Genomic DNA, 15,885 nt, shown 5'->3' on the forward strand with positions numbered 1-15,885 from the left:
GCCAAACTCTATGGTGCAGTGCTGGAGCAGGAGCTTAGCTTATATGCTGAGCGAGCAGGTTTACGCTCTTCAGGGCAGGCAGGCTTTAGGAGAGCTTTCTCTACCACTGACCATGTATTCACTTTGAGATGTATGATTGATCAGGCCAGAGTGAGGAAGAGAAAGCTCTATTGCTGCTTTGTGGATTTCCGCAAGGCATTTGACACAGTACCACGAGAGAGGCTCTTTCAGCGCCTGCAGTCTCTTGGCATACCAGCAGATATGACATGGGGCATCTATGCATTATATGAGCAGGTTTTTGGGCGAGTCAGATGTCCAGGAGGTATGTCCGAGACTATTGCTAGCACCATTGGTGTGAAGCAAGGATGCCCACTTTCCCCCACGCTATTTGGGTTATACATTGATGAGGTGGCTGACTTCATTACATAGGGAGGCGGAGATGGAGTTGATTTAGCAGGTACCTCAGTACATATTATGCTCTATGCTGATGATATTGTATTAGTGTCTGAGTCCCCAGGGGGTCTACAGCAGCATCTACATGCACTCCATGATTTCTGCACACAGAGGGGTCTTACTGTGAACCTTGGGAAAACCAAGGTTATGGTCTTTCATACATCGAGACAGGGCAGGAGTCATCTGACATTCACTCTCGCAGGATGCCAGGTGGAGGTGGTGACATCATACGTGTACCTAGGGGTTACCTTCTCTGCAGCAGCCACACGCTTTACCATGGGTTCAGCAGCCAGAGCTAGATTGACACGGGGATATGCAGCATTGGCTATGCTAGAGAGACAGTGCCACCAGGCGCATTTTCAGGATCCCCGGACGAAGGGGTGGCTATTTGACACATTAGTCACACCGGCATTGATGTATGGAGCAGCAGTATGGGCGCCAGGTCTTGCTACCCATTGGTGGACACAGATAGAGAGACCACAGGCCCTCATGATGGCACGCATGATACGCAGCAAACCGTCAGTACCTCATGACATTATCCGAGCAGAGTTTGCTGCGCCTCCTATGATGGTAGAGGCCATATTTCAGACTATATGCCTGCTAGACAGATTCAGAGAGATGCCACAGGACAGATTATCATACAGAGCTTTTCAGGCATCTAGACAGTTGGCTGAGGCAGGAGACAGAGGATCATGGTATGCACAGGTCACACATTGGTTCTCACAGCATGGCCTAGACATGGATCATCTACCACCATTCCAGTATGACAGGGATGCACCACATATCCGTCTCTCTCATAGTGAGAGGAACAGAGTATTGAGACAGGATCTATGGCAGCTCTATACACGAGAGACATGGATTTCGCCTACACAGCCTCTTCCACCGAAGATGCTATACTACAGAGATCACTTCATGAGTATCACTGATGATGGATTTATAGAGAGGCCTAGATACATGGAGGGCTTTTTACCACACGGCTCCCGAGTGGCTATTGGTCAGCTCAGAGTTTCATCACACCGATTGGAGATTGAGACTGGCAGAGCAGCACGGATCCCCCGAGAGGAGAGGGTATGCAGATTGTGCAGAGAGGAGGTGGAGAGTGAGGAGCATTATGTATGCAGATGCAGAGCATATACAGCCATCAGAGAGAGATATCCCATTTTATTCAGAGAGCCACATTCCCTACGCCAGATCTTTGAGGCAGCAGACCAGCGCATACTGGGGAGATACATTCTAGACATACAGCGCCACAGAGAGACATTATTACAGGCTCAGACAGCTCCAGAGGGGGGGCGACAGACACAGATTACTACATTTTTTCAGAGATCCATACCCCTCCCAGCCCCTACACGGCAGGGAATTACTCTCCAGAGAGCAGAGACACTTAGAGCCCGCAGGAGACAGAGGACACCTGGCTTTCGGACACCACGCCTATACCAGAGAGAGATGACAGAGATCAGAGCTCAGTTTCACAGAGAGGGTGCGGAGCGACTGGCTCGCTTCAGAGCACACCCAGGCATGTTCTTCAGGGAGCTGTGGACACCCCCTTCACTGATGTATACCATTTTATACCCCCAGTATGGTACAGGATGGAGCTAGCTAGGTTGCATATCATGATTGTATACTCCATGCATATAGCTTTGCATTCTCCTAGTAATAGAGCTCCATCCCCTGCACACCCAGATTCAGCTTTTTTATTCAGTACTTTTTCATTTTGTTGGGATGACAGAGGATACCCCATACATGTACTCCGATTTGTCTCATAGGCCGAGTTCGGTCTTTTGGAAGACGTTAATAAAATCTTTCTTTCTTTCTTTCTTTCTCTCTCTCTCTCTCTTTCTTTTGGAAGGAGGCGCATAGTCGGGACTGTTTTGAGGACAGTTTATGGGCTGTTTTTGTTTGGCTGCAAATTCAGCTATGTGCTTGGGTTTTTGGCTGCAAGTACAGGTCATTTAGTTATGTTTCTTGGCATGGGAGTGATGCAAGCTCGCATGGCTGCGTGCTCATGGAGCAGATTGTTTTCTTCCTGCTAGAAAGGAACAGTGGGACCTACAGATATGGGCATCTTTATGTTGCCAGATGTTTCATGAGGGAACAGGTAACTAGATGTATGCTGTTGTTGGCACTGTTGTTGAATGGTGCCATGAATGGTTCTGTATGGAAACAGGACAGAAGTTTCAAAAGGGAAACAAGCCTAAGGGTTTCATGTGGAAACAGGTCGTAGGTTTCTCGAAGAAACATGTTTTTGGGTTTCTCCAAGAGATAGGTCACATGCAGGCAGAAGGTACAGGAATGGACACATGTTTGGTACAGCCTTGCTACTGATTGGGCAAGGGACAGGGAATCCATGACAGAGATGGATAGTACCCTTGGAAGGTAGAGAGGGTTGGTACAGGTGTGTCGACTGTATGGTTTGCTGTGCTGTGATGCGAGTTCTCTTTTGAGAGACAGTTTGGGAGTCTGTGTTGTGATGCAGAAGCACTGGATGTGTCAGGGTGTGATGCTGTTCATAGTGTGAGAGGCTATGGATGGTTGTGGCAGCCCTGATCATGGGAGAAAGCTTCTGTATGCAGACTCAATGTGAGAGAGTCTTTTGATATGAACAATGGCTGGACTTGTTTGTGGATGCCGTGTGGATTTGAAGCCATGATGCAGGTTCTTTGCAGGCTTCAGGAGTTCTCCTGTGACGGCTGAGTTCCCAGCCTTATATTGTAATCAAAGCTCTTATAATCAATTAAAGAAATACCGCAAGGGGCGCCACTGTGTTTTGGGGCCAATCGGTGTCCGTGTACTGTTTGCAGGAGCACTCTAGCTCCCCCTGTTTGTTTTCCTTTTCTAGGTCCTCAATGGCGTTGAAGTGTTTTATGTGCGAGTGTTTGTTTCACCGCCCGTCAGTCCGGTTCCAGGAGTAGACGGAGAAGAAGGGGCTGGAGTACAGGTTCTTTCCTCCAGGGCCAAGATCTGCTCTTCCAACTTGGTGTTCTGTTTGTGAGTGCTCGCATCATAGTTTGGAACATCTCATGCACACTCATGTCTGCTGCCATCCCCGAAGGACTGCCTGGTGCTCCTTGTTCCGGATTTCTTTGTTCTCTCTTTGTGTCAAAGTTCACCATAGTGGGAATTGTCACGTTCTTTCTGGACCGCAACAAAACCATCCACTATGTGTGGGAGACTTTCCGGAGGCTAAAAACCAACTGTCCTTCAAGGGACACGAGTCACGCCGAAAGGGTGGTCCTCCGGAGTCTAGAGATCAACCACACAAATGAAAAAAATTTCTGGTTTTTCGGGTGAATTTTCACACTTGAAGAAGGTGGCTTTGATACCAATGTAACATGTAGAAGCTTGATGAATAGAATCGGTTCTTTAGTGGACAGAATTCAGCAATCTTTTGTGACAAAGATAACGCACAAGATAGATATAGATATGTGCAGAGAGAGAGAGAGAGAGAGAGAGAGAGAGAGAGAGAGAGAGTCCAACACAATATTGGGTCATGAATACCCTTTGTAAGGTCCCCACCACACTGATGGTGTATTTGCTTTATTAGAATGATGAGGAAATAACGCAAATTTGTAGATGATTTGACTCTTGACCTTCAACCTTCACCTTTGCTTTAGGATTCCCTTTGGCTGTCCTGGCCCTAGCAACACTTAAGCACTTTTTAAATTGTAAGACGCCTAAATGACTCACTAGCCTACATTTTTATTGTCTTCCTAGAAGCTGGTCGGTGGACATATACAGGGCTTGGCCTGTTTTAAATCTCCACGACATGATAAATCATGCCATAAGATGTGCCTCTTTTTGCTCTGGGCTGGCCGTCTTGGGTATGCGGCATAGTTACCACGAAACGTCGTTCCGCCTTCCTGGAACGCCGGAACGCCGTTCCGGGCGAAGGCACGTTCCCGGAACGTCCCGAAACGTTCCGTAAAAAAAAAAAAGTTTTGCTTGCAGAAATGTATGTTCATGTCTTGGGGGAGCAAATATTATGAAGCATATTTGGCTATCCGTATACAAAAAGTTACATTTTTTTGTGTCATATGCTGACATGTCAAATGATGTGGCGTTCTGCGACGTTGTCGATCCTCTCCCGTACCCGTTCCCGTTCCCGCTCCCGTTCTAGCATCCGACGTTCCCGAAACGTTCCCGTTCCGTGGTAACTATGGTATGTGGTCCAAGCTGCCTAGGCTGGCTGCCTTGCTGGATTGGCTGCCCATGGGCTAGCCAACAGTTTGGCCAAGCCATAAGGGCTGGACGACTGGACTGCCCAGCCCACAGAGCTGCCTGACAGGCTGGCCAAGCCACAAGGGCTGGCCGCCTTGCTGCCCGGGCCCTTCTAGGCCTGCTGGCCGACAGCATGCCCAGCCATGGTGTTTGCTGTAGGGTATTGGCCATGGGCCTGTTGGCCCCTAGGATGGCCCACAAAGGCTACCCCCAACTTAGGCAAGGGATACAAACGTGGGATAGCACAAAGGGTTGCCCCTTTCTTCTACATGCAACTACTCAGATGCCTGGTATCTGGCTACAAATTAAACACCTAGAACACTTGTCATAATTTCAGAGGGTGAATAAGAGTACGGACTGGCAATGCTTCATGTGTGGGACTTGCACACCTGAACAAGACCGTGTACGGGACTTGTACAACCTGATCTTGGACGCTTAGGATTCGGATGGTTAGGGGCTCCTCCTGAAGAGGAAAGCCCTTACATGGTGGAGAGTACTCATGAATAAACCGAGTATGGGGGGAGTTCGAGATGTGTTCCTCCATGTGGAGGATCAGTTTTATATTGTGGCCAAGTTTACGAACTTGGATATGAAGAACATGTCTTTCAACACGTATTGACAGAGATTTAGAGAGTTGCAGTCGCGAGTGGCACACATGGATGCCACAACATTGTGTGGATTCTTTATCCTTGGGTTGGCATGGGAACACAAGCTCCAGGGAAAGAATAGTCATAGCAAGCCATTGGAGGATGCCATCCGGTACGCTAGGATTTATGATGGTGGCCGGCCAGACTTAGAAGAACGTATATCAGAAACCTTAAATAACAGCACCCTAACGACTTGATACATATATATAGGTCGGTGTTAGGAGAGATTGTGCACATCCTTTTTGACTCTGGTAGCACTTTTAACTTCGTTAATGCTAAATTTGTAGTTGGGAGTGAAGACACAACCAAGTGATCATGTGCACGTGTGAACTTGGCAAGAGGACATGGACCTGGGACAGGCGTGTCTCTGAATTATCGATATCTATTCAGAGTTATACAAAGTCCCTAGATTTTTTTATTTTGAATCTAGATAGGGTGGATGTTGTACTAGGTAAAGAATGGTTTTATAGCCATGACCTCCATGTAGATCGGAAGGGTTATATATTGTCCTTTGTAATGGAAGATACTCTAGTATGTTTGAAGGGTGATTTTGCGGCCCCATCCTTTATTTTGTAAATTCAGCAGGACTTCGTGATATGATATAGTATTTTGTTGTGAAGTGTTTCAATGTGTTATGTGCCCTTTCATTTGATGTTAATTGTGGTTGATAATGATTAAGTTAGATGTTTGGGGGACACTAGATTAGAAAGCATCAGTGCAGGATCTCACATATGTTTTAGTTTGTGGTCTTCCAGCTCGACGGTTGATTGATCATAGGATTGTTTGTATCCCAGGGTCTTAGCCTGTGAGTATTGCATCTTACAGGATGAATCAGCTGAGTGAGGACGAGATTGCTTAACAGAAGTAGTCAAAATATCTCAAGATTGGTATAGATCGCAAGGTATATTTCTCTGTGGGAGCTCCATGAGGACGAGAGTTGTTAGATGTGTGGATATGTCTGAATTATTTTATTGTTTCTTCTAGAGGTTCACCTGTAGGACAGACCGTGACATGGGGTGGAGGTGTAGTGCATCAAGACTTAGTTGGGATAGATCGCAAGGTATATTTCTCTGTAGGAGCTCCTTAAGGACGAGAGTTGTTAGATATGGGATATGTATGAATTATTTTATTGTTTCTTCTAGAGGTTTACCTGTAGGGTGGACCGTGACATGGGGTGGAGGTGTAGTGCACCTTGACTTAGCTTTGAAAGTCTCAAGAAAATTTTATATGGTGTGTATCCTTGTGGTATAATACGCTAGGATTTGCAACATCTAGAGTTTCTCTGTGTTTGTATATTTTCTAACCTTGCTATGTCCTGTCCTTATGGGAGATAGTTACCCTACGATAGACAGAGTTTACATAAGACTTGACAAGAAAATCGAAAGGGTAATTTGGATGGGGTTGCTAGGATTGGGAGGGTGAATCTTTCACCTAGTTTAGTGCTGACTTAAACGATTCCTTGAGAGGGCTATGTTGAGCCCATGGGCATTGCATTCGGTATTGGTAGTAGGTCCAGGTGGGAGTTGCATGGATTTAGACTAGGAGTGGTAGGATAGAAGGTAGTCAACTACTAAATGTTGTTTGTTTGAAGATTCCAGGTTTCCAATTCCATGAAGATTTGGAGAATTGAAGGATGAGTTATGTTCTTCAAGGACCTAAAAAGGTTTTGTTTTTTTTGTCTTGTTCCCGTGGTCAAATGCTAGAGGAACATCAGCTTCAGATGAGTTGGTTCCTTGATACGTGGCTGTGTGGATTAGATAGACAGGTATAAACTTGATTTTGGAGATAGTTAATGCATGTAGCTAGATTCTCCTTCATTTATTTCCTAGGTGGGGAGGAATGTTATGTACCTAACACTAATCCAGCAGGGTTAGGAAAGCCCTGGGATTAGGAAAAGCAGTCGGATTCAAGTGGCTAAGATTTAGATTTAATAAATCCAAGGTTATTGGCTAGTTATGATTGGATTGTTATTTAAGCACTATATAAGTGAGCCTTAGATTATTATTGATTCAATGTGGTCTAGACTTGGACCAAGAGGCTTACTACTCCTTTCATGGACATTGCGGATCATGGGTAGTCTTGCCGAGGGCCCTTGTGGTGGTGGGCATGCCCTGGTGGTATGGGACACTGGGGCTGATTGGCATGGACTCGTGGGAGTGGAACCTTAGCCCCTGGCTCGGGGGAGGTTTGCGGACGTGAACCTACAGTTAGCTGGTGAGCTTGCCTGCACTCCTCTTTGTTTGTACAAATCTTGTTTATGTCTGTGTATTAGGTGATCCTTCCGGAGGAGTCCCTTATACCCCCCCCCCCCCCCCCCTTGCTCTAAGTTGGGGAAAAAAGGGAACGATGGAGCATTACAAAAAATGGGAACACGCAAAATATTTAATTGAGATTTTAGGGGACTTCCTGAGCAGAGAACCCATGACTCAAACATAATAGAAATTAGAAGGCCCAATCATAATCTTCCTTATTAAGAGAGATTCTCCATTGCCAGTTCAGTGGTCACACTCTGAATGCCTTGTCTTCTGGTTCACAATCTTCTTCTTCTTTAGTTACTAGGTTTGTATGCTCTTTTTTACCTGTTCCTTGGCCATCTTCTTGAAGCATCTTTTTTTTTTTTGGGCAAAGAGATCCTTTTATTAGTTACCAAGAAAAAAAGCCATAATGGTTAAGTATAAACTCGTCTCGAGATGGGGAGTGATAGTCTAGAAACATCAAAGGGGAGGATGCTCTTCTCCTCTGGCTGGCCGCTGTAGGAGAAGAAGGCTATCTCATACAATGGAGGGAGGGGGAAACAACCACACAGGTGGTCTATAGTTCCAAGTTCTCATTTGATGGCTGTATTTGAAAATCTGGCAATCGTACCCTAGCATATGCCGGGGGCTGAGGGTGTGTACTCATTTCTTTGGGGTGTACCTGACTCTCCCCTAGTCCATCTGTCCTAGCAGATAGGCTGCGTGTGGGCCAGTGAGTAATTTCAACTTTATCAGTTGTAAGTCTGAAGCAATTTAACAATGAATAATGATTTTGATGTCATTTCAGGGGCTTGATACCAAGGCTAGTCATTTATGTCTCACAGGGAGCACTATTTTTTACGTCATATGAGATTTTCAAGCATCTTCTTGCACTGGAGGTTAAGAAAATATCTTTGCTCAGTTCTCATTCTCGGGACATGGTTGGCCAAGGCAATATTGTAGAGTCTGCCTAAATTTCTTTCATGTAGATGTAGTGCATCATTATTGAAAAGTGTTTCTTTTTTCTGGACATTGAGTGCATTTAGCTGCAAATCTTTATTTGTTTTTCCACGTGTCATTGTCTTTTTGTTCCTAGTTTCATTTTCTATTCTCTATTGTGCACTGCATTTTTGAGGCTGTCTTTTGCTGTGGAAGAGAGAAACACTGCCTTCATGGGTTGCGCACTTTGGCAAAGCTATCATTGGCAGAAGACGTAAGTGCGCCTTGGCAGATTGAAGTAGGACATAAAAAGCATGTATGCCACTTAATGGTTCTAATCACTGGCATGTTGAAGGCACTTAGATGATGTATGCATCTTTCCGTCTATGTTATGTGGGGTGTTTTCACATACAGCCAGCAACCGATTATACTGCAAGCCATACCAAGCTTCTGAAGAAGCCATATCAACCTTACTGCCCCTGCGAATCATAAAGCGAATGAAAAAGGTGAGCAAGTGTAGACTGATCTTTATCGTGCGCACGTCAGGAAAATCAGCAGATTTGTGAAGAAGGATAGCTGGGTGTAGAAATGTCTATTGTGCTTGCAAACTTCAGAGTGCTTTGTTTTTGTGTATTTTTTGGAAATAGTGCTATTTGAGTGAATGCTTGTTTTTCTAATCCGCTAATGAATATTTATTTACTTTGTTCTATTTATTTAATTTCGTGGGTGTTCTATTATTTAATTTCGTGGGTGCATATTCACTCTTTGCTATTTTTTTTTTCGTGGGTGCATCTTTTAATTTTAAAAAAAATAATCAAAGATGGACTAAGGTTGGCAACTGGGAAAAAAAAAGTATAACCTTAATGTAAAACAAATTCAAAAAGAACTTAATTGTAAGGACCAAAAATTGAAAATTTTTTAGATTAAGGTTTTGCAACTTTGACATTAAGATATGGTAACAAAATAACATTAGGTGTTTTGAAAATTCTACCTATTTATTTGGTTCGATTAAAAAATCAAATGACATGTTTTAAAGATTGATTTATCAATTAAAAAAAAGCAAGCAAAGAAATATGTACCAACGAGACGTATTATTTATTATGAGAGTTTACATACACAAGCGGAGTAATTACAATTGTGGAGAAGTAGAACTTAATACTAAACAAAATATGCTTCTTCTTCTCTCTAAGACCAACAAACTTGTAAATTACAGGGGAGAGGGACAAATTCATCACCATCCACAATGGCTTTTTTGAATTTATATGCTGTCGCATACAGATAGATAAGATGTACTGCAATAATGCAGTGATTGGGGTTGTTGATTATCATCAATGACTGTGGGATTTGATTGACTTACTAGTGCAATATTGTTGTTGTTCTTGGAGTCCATTAACATCGTCATTCTCCACCTCTTCATAATCTTGGCTTCCTTTTGTATTGAAGGGGTCAAAAGTATTTGGTAGGAGTATCTGTGAAGAAAATATCTTCTATATCTATGCATTGAGTGAGATGCGGGAGTTTCATCTTTTTCCAGTCAATCTTTTTCTCATATTGGAGCCAGTTTTTGGAATAATCCATGAGGTTGTCGGGTAGTAATTTTCAGTATGAATCATTGTCAAAAGAGTGGGTTGTAAAGATGCGTCAAGTTTATTGGCTATATAATTATCCATAGAGACGTATGCTCTTTTAAAGAGATTTACACGAAACAAGCACACTTTATTCTTTAAGTCACCCTGGCCATATAAGGCATATACTTGACGACCTCTAAAAATTTCCTTAGCATATATGTTGTGTGAGAAAAAATTAAAGTGGTTTGTGCAAATCTGTCATACAATAATCCACCACGCCTTCTAGGGTATGCATCTTAACCTCTACACAACCAATGCACCTTTAGGCTTAAACAAATCCCATCCCACATATCTATTTATGGTTTTTCTATGCTTATCAGGGATGGTTACATCAAACTAGCAACCATTTGAAAGTGCAAGTGATTTAAGGTTTCTCCTTTTGCAAGTGTAAATAGACCTTTTAAACACTCCATTCTCACAAATTCTTAAGGGTTCCCAGCATGATAAGTGGAATATCTATATTCTCGATTGCAATCGTCACGGATACTTCAAAAAGCTTGGTTTTTTTTTGGGGGGGGGGTTGGAAAAGAAGAGATTTTGTGTACATAAGGTTTAGAATCCACATTTTTTTTTCGCTTGCATTGGTTTTTTTCCTTTTGCGTCAGTTTGCTTGAACCTTAAAGAAAACATGGAAAATGAAAGCACATTAAAAACTTTAAAATTTAAAGGCACATGCATCTTTAAAACATTAATTAACTTTTAAAATTTGTAGAAAAGGAGCTTGAACATTAATTTTACTAAAAACACAAACTCAACATTTATTATCAAATTAATAAATGTAAAAACACAGCATCCACATGCTAGTTAGAATTTTATTAATTATTTTAGAATTATAACACTTGTAAAATTTGTATAAAGGGAGCAATCAATTAACCATAAAATACAAATTCAACGTTTATTATCAAATAATAAGAAAATAAATGTATCGATATGTCATAATTTTTAAAATTATTTTGAAACTTTTAAAATTATATTTCCTTTTGCGGTGTATATTATATTCATATTATTATATTTTCTTCTTCTTTTTTACTTACATAATTTTTAAAATTCAAGAAGTAAAAAATTAAACCACCAGCAAACTAATAATAATTTACCTTTCATTAGCTTAATTTTTGAATTCCAAAAATTAATTTTAAAATTTAGAATAATTTATTTTACTTAATTTCTTTCAACATTATTATGTAATTAATATTTATGTTTATGAGGAAAAAAATAATGATTCAGTGAATTGACCTTTATTTATTTATGCAAAAAAAATCACTTCTTTAAAATGCAAAATGAATCTTTTGTTTTTGATTTATACAACAAAAACAATTTAACATGCAAAATGAATATATTTTAATTGATTTATGAAAAAAAAGTCTCGGCAAGATGAATTGACTTTATTGATTTACATCAAATTTCTTTTAATGCCCACAGAACAACAGTTGCCATCGGGATAAAATCATATTTTGCATCTTCAAAATGAAAAATATATCTTATATTTTTGATTTATGCAACAAAAAGAAATTTTGGTTCTTTAATTGCATTGAGATAGAAAGGGTTGCCAGAGTCATCATTTTTTGTCTTTTTTAAACATTAATCATTACATACTAAAGTAAAACCTTACAAAAACACTCCTATTCTTGAAAAACTAAGTATATTTAATGAAAATGCAAAACAATATTTTGGTAGTCTATTGTCAATAGTAAAAGAACGCAACTTAAAGCCCCTCAATATGACAATGGTACACAGTCCTGTTAGCATGGTTGATGAGTTGCATGGTAGGCAGATTCTAGAGGTCGGCTTTGTCATCATGTTGCATCCAGACACAATGAGTGGAGGTCGAATTCAATGGTTAAACACGCGCTATCCTCACGATTGATTGTGTTTCCTACGTGAACTACCACAAGAGATTGTTCTCTCATAGAAGCAGTTGTGTCCACCAACAAAGTACAGATTCTTGCCTCCAAGCGAGCATTTTTCATAATGATTGGGTTTGCAAACATCAATGAAAGTCAGGAACAAATCAACAAATTCCAAGAAGAGAACGTTGTAGCTTGGCTTCATGAACGTTGTAGATTGTCTCATCATTGTTGAAAATACATCGGGTTAATGTTTTTTTTTTTGGGGGAGTAAGAAAGCGCCTTCTTTGAAGTATGACCAATATAATACAAAATCATGTCCAAGTAGTAGTAATTCGGCATTCCTCACAGTGTAATTGAAGAAAAAATATCATAAAAGAGCTCCTAAATGTAGACCCCACATCGAATAAAATATTATGAAGGTGAAAGACATGGTGAAGGAAAGCCTCGAAGAGATGCATAACAACATCAAGATAATGATCAAGGACCACGCTTGTTGGGTTTGGAAGTTTCCAACACAAATAGAGTAGTCACCTTGTTTTTAGGGACACACATAGGTGCTACTCAATTATAGTCATTTTTAACATGGTCAATTCTTCGACCGAATAAATGAGAGTTCCACGGGACCAATGTTCAATAAAGTGGTGGACCTTGCCTTAGAGGCGGAATTGCAACTTCTTGATGTGGGTGCGCTAGCTTGTTCATAAGCATTCTCAATGTGTTGTCACTTCGAATTTCTTCTTGCTAGATGGGAGCTCTCTTCGCCTAGAAGGAGGCAGGAGGCACATCGAGATCCGTTGTGGCGGTGTCTCTCTCTCACGAAAGATAGAGGAGGAAGAAGAAGCTAATGCAAAAGGGAGACCTACAAACAATCTTATATACTAGCAAAGTATGCAAGATTCAATAGAGCACAAGCAAGCAAGAAGAGTGGGTGCTCACAAGTATCCTATTGCAAAGGAATGATTGTGTATTCTTTAGTGTCAAAAATGATTTTATACAAGTGACTAGTTTTCACACTAGGCCTACTTAAATTTAAAAAGGTCCCATCTCTTAAGCAAGTATGTACACTAAGTCCTTAGACTTTCCCTATTTGGCATTAAGCTGAAGGAAAGGCCACTTTATATGTTCTAGTGTTGGCTTGCAAAGGACTTACATAAAGATAAGTTCATGTTCGAGCGGGTAAGATGGCAGAGCACCTTATGGTAGGTCGACAGGTGGATGAAACCATGTTAACCCACACTTAGTCTCTTGGACTTGTATGGCGGTGTTTAATATTTCTAATACCAATTAAGGGAGTTTATGTAAGTGATTAAATGTTTATGATTATCTTTTTTAAATATGATTTAATGCTTCCAATTGCAACAATGCATGAATAAGAAAATAAAATAACTTCCACACTCTAATCCACACAATTGGAGCGTCTAGCCGATTTTTTTAGAGTGGATGCCACCCCTAATCACTAAGTATAAGTAAATCCAAGCCATTTGGTCTTAAAAATCATGCAAATAGCATAACAATTAGGACTTTTATTTCAAAAAAGAACAAATAGAATGTCCTAAAACTAATCCAAAACAATACAATCATCACATCTAAGAATGAAATCCATATGTGCCTTTTGGAGTGTGACCTCCTAATCAACACCAAAGGTAAACCCAATAGCTTGGAATGGATTAAAATCGGAGCTAAGCTCTAAAGCTACTCCTTGATCGACGATAAAAGAAACATATTCGAGTCAAGTACTTAGCTTGCCTTTGTCGAAACAAGTATCATTGGAGTTTTTACGTTAGGGCTGCAAAGAAGCAACTTTTCGTTCGTGTGGGTGTGCTAACCCATCATATGCATCATCACTCGATTATCACATCAGAGAATGGGCATGGAGAAAGAGTTTTATCAATCTAGATGGAGGTAAGAAGAAGATTTCTACAATGGTTCAATCTCACAAAATAGATGTATAGAGGGGAAGCTCATGAGAGAGAGAAGCCTACAATCAAACCTATCCATGAAAGCATCCATCAAAATATGTAAGGATTCAACAAATCACAAGCAGGCAAGATATTAGGGAGAAGAGGAATATCCCACAAGTATTCTATTACAAGGTTAATGATTGTGTATTGCTTGATGTCTACTATCAAAATTTTTTGATATACAGATGGCTACCTAGTGTTCACACCGCTTGGCCATCCATAACATAAAAATGGTCCATAGCCACTATTTTTAACCTTAAGCATACATACACAAAGCCACTGACTTTTCTTTTGGTGTAAGCACAAGGTAAGACGGCTTCTTATTCCTATGCCGTTTACATATAGGATATGCTTCCATTACAACACCCATAAGAAGATGGTAAAGCGCCTTATGGTAGGATGGCGGGCATGCAAACCATCACTAAAGTGGTTTAACACTTGGCCTTTTTAGTGTATTCTTCCAACTTCACTAGCTCAATCTCTCTTGCAATCTCCATAAGCTTTACGGTTTGTGCATCATCTTCATTCTCTTTATGTTGTTGCATAAAGAAGGTGGTTGTCATCTTGATTATCTAGCTATTTATTCAACATTGCAACATTAGTTTTTCATTTGAGGCTTCTATCAATTTCCTTTACATTGGAATATTCTTGTATATTTAAGGCTTCTATCAATTTCCTTTGCATTGGAATATTCTTGTATATTTAAGGCTTCTATCATGGCCTTTGAGGCTTGCGTCATTTTACTTTTCATTGTATACTTCCACTAGGGCAGTATGCTCCAAATTTGAGGATTGTAACTTTTCATTGTTGTATACTAGGCAACTTGCTCCAAATTTGGCTACAATTATGGGGGTGTTGACATGGAGTGCATATCATTATACCTTTGATATAGGCATAATCCTTCTCAAAGAGGTCCTTCTTTGCATTCATGAAGTGTCAGACCCGTGGAGAGAAAATTCGCAACATCTTGTGTGTGTGTGCCAAGATATCACTTGGTGTTACACTCATGTTTTGTGCATCTCTTCTTGCACATCTTCGGTGAGGTCATGTAGCATTGGTTACTTTAGCCTTGATAGATCTCTATTGTTGTTGTCTATGTAGCTATAAGTAAAGGTCTCTAAACGTTTTGGTAGATTTAGTATCTTATGTAATTGAAAATTGAGAACAAGACAAAGTAATAAGTGTTGTTGAAGGGAATGAACATGTGGGGAATTGTGCTAATACATGTGCCAAAATGCATCTCTTTGTAATTAATGATTAGTGATTAATTTTGACTTAACCCTTAGCATAAATGTAACAAAATAATAAATGTCAAGGTTAATTCTCAAAGAGAGATGCAACTTAAGTAATCATAAAAGCAAGTGCTACTTTTTGGTTGATTATAATTAACACTTAATTAAATACTAATTATACTTAACATGTAATTAATTTGATATTAGGTTTCTTTTTTAATTTGACTCAATAGTGATAAAAAGCTTGAGAGTGTTGAAATATATAAGTGAATAGGGTGTGTGTGGGAACAAGCCCTTTAGCAAGAGGTTGTAAAAGAGAATCTATAAATGAGAGAGTAGTGAAAAGGTGAGAACTATCTACTGGAAGAGAATAAAGGGTAGCATGAGAAGATTTAGGATGTGTGGAGATATTCTGGGAAGAGGTGGAGAGAATCAAGCAAAAGAGGCGGAGTGAATCAAGGAGAGATCAGTGGGATAAGATGCTTGGATGTAAACTCTATAAATTGAGGCATTGGCCTAATGAGAATTTGCTAGTTTTTGATTATCCATGCCTACATTAAGCTATCAGTTTAATTGCTCACTAATCTCATCTTAACCATCGTCTAATCTCTTTGTTAATGATATTGATTCTAGCATTTGATCCACCATAGCTCATCACATTGCTCCAAATTTAACATGGTATCAGAGCGTAGCTTAGAATCCATCAAATTTATGAGCCCATTATCT

The 15,885-nt window shown here is 40.4% G+C and overlaps 1 protein-coding gene across 5 annotated transcripts in view; it reads left to right on the forward strand.

Annotated features, from left to right (window-relative positions):
• LOC147622909 (uncharacterized) overlaps positions 1–8,605 on the forward strand; it is a 101,572-nt gene extending 92,967 nt beyond the window's left edge. The window contains exons 8-9 of one of the 5 annotated variants that reach the window (XR_015269554.1): positions 6,113–6,219; positions 8,361–8,582. Coding sequence is in view for 4 of the 5 variants with exons in the window: in XM_086822518.1 (XP_086678644.1) it covers positions 8,361–8,526 (166 nt within the window). In the remaining variant the exon portion in view is untranslated. Of the gene's footprint in view, positions 1–5,605; positions 6,049–6,112; positions 6,220–6,916; positions 7,611–8,360 lie in introns of those variants that run through there. The other 4 variants (XM_086822519.1, XM_086822518.1, XM_086822520.1 and 1 more) reach the window with 4 other exon arrangements.
• The last annotated feature ends 7,280 nt before the right edge of the window (positions 8,606–15,885 follow it).

The sequence above is a fragment of the Cibotium barometz genome, chromosome 28, assembly GCF_041138505.1.
Source record: "Cibotium barometz isolate CiBa-2024 chromosome 28, ASM4113850v1, whole genome shotgun sequence".
Taxonomy (NCBI): Eukaryota; Viridiplantae; Streptophyta; class Polypodiopsida; order Cyatheales; family Cibotiaceae; genus Cibotium; species Cibotium barometz.